At 35.4% G+C, this 7640-nt stretch overlaps 1 protein-coding gene across 1 annotated transcript in view; it reads right to left on the bottom strand.

Annotated features, from left to right (window-relative positions):
- Positions 1–2451: 2451 nt before the first annotated feature.
- Positions 2452–7640, bottom strand: part of GCSAML (germinal center associated signaling and motility like) — a 52609-nt gene continuing 47420 nt past the window's right edge. The window contains exons 4-5 of the mRNA XM_019964799.2: positions 5608–5636; positions 2452–4712 (exon numbers count right to left, since the gene is read on the bottom strand). Of these exons, the coding sequence (XP_019820358.2) occupies positions 4479–4712; positions 5608–5636 (263 nt within the window). The 3' untranslated portion in view covers positions 2452–4478. The remainder of the gene's footprint in view (positions 4713–5607; positions 5637–7640) is intronic.

Raw genomic sequence — 7640 nt, 5'->3', positions numbered from 1 at the left:
CCTTATTGTTTCTCTTGGTCTATATACTTCTTTTGGAAGTAAGATCTCTAGGCAAGCAGAGCATAAGTTTCTGAGGACTAAAAGCAAAAATTTGGCTAATGTGTCACTAGAAGTAATAGTGGGTGGTGCCCTCCCGTGTTCACCCTTTGATTGCTGGACCTGTGAAACAGCACCACATAGTGGCCACTGATTGAGAGCCTACACAGCCAAGGACAACCTGGCCTCAACTAAGCAACGTATTGCCAAAGAACTGGTGCTATAATTGAGTCTTCAAAATATCATTCCCCTGTATCAAGCCCTCTGCTTAAGGAGAACATGGTAAGATCAATGATTTTCGTAATCATGGGCTCATTTCCATGCTTCTTTCTCTGTGTAGTAAGTTCATTGATCAGAAGCAATGCTCTTATAGAAGAGTAACAGAACAGTGGGTAAGGCATTCCACTGCTGGTACTACTACTGGTGCATTTGGCAGAAGCATTGCATTCAAGGATTGAAAACCTCACCCAGAAAAAGTGCCTATTTCATTAAAAACAAAAATAATGCCCTTCCTTAATGGGAGTGATACAAAACACCTTGATGTTGGGAAAGACTGAAGGCAAAAAGAGAATGGTGTGAAAGAGGATGAGATGGTCAGATAACATCATTGAATCAACTGAACATGAATAGCCACTCAAATAGTGAGAGTTTATAAATAGCAGAAGATAGTGAATAGAAAAGGAGCCTGGCATGCTGTAGTCCATGGGGTCATAAAGAGTCCACCAGGACTTAGCTACTGAATAACAACAGCCAGGTACCTGTCTGATCACCACAGGAATAGTGTTACATCAGGGATTCAGAGTTGGACTCTCCTGCTGACACTTGGCCCGTCAGCAGTGACCATAACAAGGTAGTCCTTGGTGAGTGTAAGTTCATGTTGCTGAGCCCAAACATAAAGCTTATCCCTGCCACTATGATCAGTTTGTTTATAAGCCCACTGAGCAATGATAGGTCTGGGGAAACAGGCTGACAGGTATTTACAGGCTGACAAGTTATCCCATCCATTTGATTATTAATATCTTTCTCTGCTAAGGTCACACTTTGGTGAGCATTCTCATAGGACACAAATATCTTCATATTTTTAACATGTTAAGAGAGATCTAACCACGTATCTTTTTCCCAGACCTCTTTACCAATTTTCCAATCATGTTCCTTCCAAATATCTGACCATTCACTAAGCCTCTGGCCCTAGCAAATGAATCTGTACACAGTTGCACATCTGGCCATTTTTTCTGCCAAGAAAAGTGAATTACCAGGTGCACTTCTTAAAGTTCTGCCCAGGGAGGAGAATTTCCCTTCAGCACTGTTCTTCAGGGATGTTCCAGAAAGGAACAGTAGAGCAAGAGCTTTTCATTTTAGGTGTAATACCTGTGTAAGTACAAAACCGTCTATAAGCCAGATGAGTCTTTCTTCCTGTCAGCTGATTGTGGAAAACTCGTCATGGAGCAATAGGTACAGGTTGGGAGAAAGAAAGTGCAGGAATGGGAACCAGGGGCATTTGGGCCACTTCTTCATGTAACTTATTTGTGCCTTCAGGGCCTGCTTGGCCCCAAGTTATATACACCACTTCCAGTGATACCACTGGAATGGTATGATGGAATGTTATTGTGTGTGCCCAGTTCTATGGCTTGGTCAAATGACACAGTTGATGATGCGCAAGGCAACTTGGTGACCATGATTAAACCTTTAGTCTCAGAGCTATTTCTCAAAAGGATAGTAATGATCTTTGGAGGATGGATCCAAAATTTTAAGGGCTTTCCCAGTGATTTACCTTCCAAAGCTCCAGACAATTTCCTTATGTGCCACTGACACTTCAAGCACCACTGGACCTGCTGAATCATAAGGTCCAAGTGGCAGGGCACTTGGAGAGCAGCCTGGACCTGATGCAGAACTGTCACTTGTCTTGGGCCCCACTAAAAACTAGCAACTTTTCAGGTCACTCCATAAACAGACAAGAGCTGCAAATCCAAATAAAGAGTATGTTATTAGCAAAATCCACAAATACTGTGTCTTCAAAATTCCACAGGCATTGGATCTCTTTTTTGTCTACAGTAGTAGCCAGATGCAACAATTTATTATTTACCTCAGAAATAATATCTCAACATCCCCCATACCACTAGATGCCTGGATATTTCACTAACATAGAAAATCACTGAATTTTAGTAAAACTTATATCCTACTCTTGAGACATAAAGGTCTTACTGATAAGTCTTCAAATCCCAAAGATTAAGCCATCAGAAACTAGGAGAGAGGCATAAAACAGGTTTTCTGGGAAAAGAGAAAACCCCTGGCTTACAATTTGATCTTGAACTTTGCAGCCTCCAGAATTGTGAAAAAATAAAATTTTGTTATTGAAGCTACCTAGACAGTGACACATTGGCAACCCTAGCAAACCAACATGTCTGAGTACTCAAGTAAATGTAAAGCAGCTTTATTTATAATGTCAAAACTGTAAATGCCTCACATACCCATCAGCAAATAATTAGATTAAAAATTATGAGATTCATTCAGTAGTATACTTATAAAAATGTCAACTACTAATACAAGGTGAAACATTCATTATGCTGAATGAAAGACAGCTTATACATTAAAAACAATACTGAATCTCCACAAGAAATGGGGTATGATTTACAACCAGGTCACATCTATGCTTTTAGATTTCTATATTTCTTTTACTATACAGTAATATTCATTAACCTATTGACTGCCCCTTCTCCTATAATTCCAGATTATTAAGTATATTAAAATGAGTCATTATCTTGAATATAGTATTTATTACATGTGAAAAACAACTACAAAAGCATACAGAGAAAAAATAATTTTGTCATTTCATAAAGTTGACTGGTTTCTACAAGGTAAAACAATTTTGTCATTTCCCAAAGTTGACTAATTTCTACAAGAAAAAACAAGTTTGTCATTTCTGAAAGTTGACTGATTTCTACAATAAAAAATTAGTTTTGTCACCTCCTAAAGTTGACTGATTTATACAATATTTCTACATATTTCTGACAAGGTCACTTTTCCAGAATTATAAGATTTCTGTTAAGTTCTCCTTCCACACATTCAAATCACTTCAAAGGAACACAAGAATTTACCAAGAATAGAGAGTCAAAATTTGTGTAAAACCAATAAGTTACACAACTAGAACCCAGCAAATGCTCAATAAATGGTAATTATCTGTATCTTCTGTTATATGAGATCATTCCTAATAAATAAGGTAAGTTATATTTTGACATGACCTATTACATTCTGTTAATTTGTCCATTTTCTCTATCTACCCACTCTCTTCCAGGTAGAGAGTGCTATAGAGGAGGCAGTAAAGGAGCTCCAGTGTAGAGAAGTGTCTCGGTTTACATTTTGTTAGAGATTAATGTGCATAGAAGAATAACAGACATTATTTTAGATTAAGTCTAGTATTAAACTAATAACTAGAAACCAGATTCCTTCCTACAGCATATGTCATTTTAATGAAAAAATATGAAAAACAAAACAGAAAGTTATCTGACATCTATCTATTGATTTATCCTTGCCAGTAATCTAAAAGGTCAGTATATTGTAGCTATATAAAAAGTAATTATTGATGTTTTGTCCATTATGTCCTTTATGTCCTCAATGGGAAGTTGGCAAGTTGTTTAGACTCTCCTTGAGAATGAAAGTAAAAATAAATGGGTTGTTTACCAATTTGCCTGAATTTTGAAACCAGACACTATTCTTCCTTCTTCATTAAAAATAACTAGTATTTAAATTAACTAGTATATTGTGAATAAAACTGTAAATACAAGTATGCTTTCAGTTTTTAGTTAACTTTGAACAAATTTATCTGATTTACTATCAGAAAGAAAGACACTGGGCCACTAAACCTCATTCCTTTTTTAAAATTGCACTCTCAGCTTTTCCTCTTAGAAAGGCCAATATCAAAACCTGTTAATTCTTAAACTGCTACCACAAATTTACATGCAAGAATCTCCAGTATGCGGAAAAGGCAAAATTGAAGTAAATATTCAGTTAGCAAAGGTTCTGGTCCCTAGTCTTATTATGTTAAGAATTTATTGAGTAGATTACACCTCAAAAATGAAATAGATAATTAGGACTGTGAATGCTGGCCTTTGAAATTTGGAATGTAGAATTGGAGTTGGATATTCTAAGTCACATATGTATAGATGTTTATTGTTCTAGGGAGGATCCCCCCTACAATTTCCACATCGTCAAACTTTAGAAACAAAAAGAGGTCAAATACTCTATATCATTATATCAATTTATGTGGCTTTACCCAAACCACATTGACGAGATGTTTCAGTTTCTTAATGTGGTACAGTGAAAGAATATCATTTATAAAGTCTGGCCAGGAATAAAAGTTTCATGTACTGCTGAAAGAGAAAGACTCCCCTGGAGGTCACCATTTGCTCATCTTTATTACTGGAAGATGATGAGGCAGGAGTATTCTAGTGAGGAAGCACAATTTCGTAATCATTCTCAGCTGCACAGGAAGAAGATGTAATACTGCAAGGTCTCCTGAGAAGGGCATATTCTGTTTCTGGCCTTTCTCTTAATGGTCTCACTCTCTTTGCGATGTTCTCATAACCATCATCGTTGGAGTTCAGGGAGGGTCTCCGATAGGGCCTATGATTAATGACAGTGTAACATACTTCTTCACAACCACTGACATTCTCACATCCCTGCAAGTACAAAGAAAAAAGAAATCAAGGATCTAGAATCAATCATCAGACTTGAACTCCTTTTTTCTTGTCTAATGATGATCTTGCACCTCAGGTATTCAAGGCCCTTTCTCCAAGCCCTGATGTCTTAAAGACTTCATTTTAGCAACATATCCTTTGCTTCAAACTGCCACCAATTCTGTTTTCATTTCACTACAAATAATAAAAGAGAATAACAAGACACTGTTATCTCCCTGAACATCTAGAGAAAAGTAGTTGTATACTTTATGTCACACATACTGAGGTATAATATATGCAACAATCAGAATCACAGATCTATAAGTAATTAATCAAATTGCATAACAATTCTTCATAGGAAAAATTTAATTAATGTAATTGAGAATCTAAATACATTTTCAATTGTATGGACCATGAAAGAAAAATTAAAATACTACTAATTAAATCAATAAAATGTTTGTGATATAATATTAAAAGGTGTTTTTTCATCTGTTGATTGATATTTACCATGTTTATAAATATAAAAGCTAAGTCCTGGACATAAAGATTAAAAAGGGAATGTGGAAAGCTAAAAAATAATATATGTTTTATGGTGGTCAGATTGTAGTTGTGAATTTGATTTACTTTTGTTATAGTAGCTTTGAAAATTAAAATATTAGACTTTGATAGACTTGAGAAAACAATACAAACTTACTAATCACCTAAATTTGTTCAAATATTTTTATTTTTTTATTTCTTTCTATTTTTGCATTATAATTTCCAGGAATAATATTTAAACTATGAAAGTCTTTGATAAATCCATTCAGAAATTGCATGTTAAGGAAGATCTACAAGTAGGTTTATATGAAGTTGTCTGTATTTTGCATTTATCACACAAATGTAACAATGATTGTATTACCTGTTTAGAAGTGGATGGAACACCTTTACCTGGAGGGTAAAAATAAAAAGAAAGCAATCTAAGAGTTTTGGGACATCACAAATTGAGGGTAAGGAGATAATGAAAGGGTAGAAAAAAATGATGAAACTTCAAAGAGGTCCACTGTCTAAACATGTCATGATTCCATGTTATTATTGAGGTTCTTAAGGAAGGACACATCTTTTGGGGCAACAACAATACTATCTTTCTGTGTAAATGATACATACCAAAGTTGGTGACTAAATGTAAATTTTGAAGCTGGATAATAAAATTTTGTCCATAAATATGCTATGACAATACAGAATGGCAAGTATAAATAAAAAATAATTATTGCTATAAAATTAAGATATAAATGTTATAAAGTTATCATAGGAAAATCATACAACTCTTAAGATGAATAGTCATTATAGAGATAGGTACTGACATAACAAAAGTAACTATATCAAATTAAATACAGATTCAATTTGATTACAGCTATAAATATTGATTTATACATTTGTTAATCTAAGATTCACTGCTAATATTTTTAATTAATATGTTAGAACTATAGGTTACTATATTTAGACTACTAAATATAGTAAAGTCTCAATTTGTAAAAGGGACATTGAATGATTCTTAAAGCTACAACCTAATAGGCTTGAAAGTGATTGTGAGCAAAATCATAGAATATGTTAAATAGATTCTATATAACAACAGTATGCTAGTAACTTTTAACACCTCATTGTTCTTCACAGAAAAGTCACATTCAATGCACTGATTTCAAATATGAAATATTATATTTATCCATATAATATATCTTTATAAATATCACAGTATGTAACAAATCAATTAACCAAATATGTTTTTAAATTAGTATTGTTTTATAATCAGAAGCTGAGGGAATTATGTAGCTTGAGCACAATTCAGTGGTAGCATTAGTGACAATTTGGAGAACCAAGCACAAGTATGAAAGACATGAAAAACATCATACACCAGTGGGTGAAGTGGTTACAGCTTTTGGTGCTGAAAATGTTAACATATTTAAGAACAAGCATATTTATTCTAAGGTTAAAGATGTGAAACATGCCCATCATTGTGCTAAAGTTCAGCTAAATGCATATCCAGAGTAGACTTCTTACTTGAAGTTAGAACATTGAAAAATATATATATGAGGCTTAGAACCAGAATGGAAATATCTGAGAAAATTTCTGATGACTGCAATTAACCTGAATTCCAAACTCCAAGAAAGATCATTGTGTCACATGAGGTGTTCCCGCTGGTCTTAGAGAGTGGGACTCCTCTTTCCTTTTGAAAACCCTGAAATTTATCTTGCAAAGGAAGACCAGCCAGTATCTCTTACCAAGAATACATTCTTATTCATACTGAAGATAAAAATCAGATCCAAGCATACCCTTGACATAAAGCAGATTATAAAAGAAAGAGAGATAAGACGAGGAGACCACATTCTCCCCCACAAATTCATCAAAAGAACATTTGAACACTGAGCAAATTCCACAAAACAACTTCTGAATACTGGCAGAGGACACCAGACACCCAGAAAGGCAGCTCATTGTCTTCGAAAGGAGGTAGGACAAAATATAAAAGATAAAAAGAGAGACAAAAGAGTTAGGAGGGAGTCGTAAAAGAGGAGAAGTTCCAAACACCAGGAAACCCTCTCACCAGCGGGTCTGTGGGGAATCTTGGAATCTCAGAGGGCAACATAACCAGGTGGAAAAATAAATAAATAAAACGCACAGATTACGCGCCTAATGGCAACTCCCAGCGGAAAAGTAGCCCAGATGCTTGCGTTCACCACCAGCATGTGGGGGCTGAACAGGGAGGCACATGCTGCATTGTTTAGGGTAAAGACCAGACTTGAATGCCCTGAGGGCAATATGAGGGAGCTAATGAGAGATACCAACTCAAACTGAGGGATACCCAGAGAGAGAGAGAGAGAGAGAGAGAGAGAGAGAGAGAGAGAGAAAACTTTCCCGCCTTAGGCACTGCCGGCCTGCTCACAGAACAAAGGACTGACT

The sequence above is a fragment of the Bos indicus genome, chromosome 7 (assembly GCF_029378745.1).
Source record: "Bos indicus isolate NIAB-ARS_2022 breed Sahiwal x Tharparkar chromosome 7, NIAB-ARS_B.indTharparkar_mat_pri_1.0, whole genome shotgun sequence".
Taxonomy (NCBI): domain Eukaryota; kingdom Metazoa; phylum Chordata; class Mammalia; order Artiodactyla; family Bovidae; genus Bos; species Bos indicus.
This window is presented reverse-complemented; position numbering and strand designations above follow the sequence as displayed.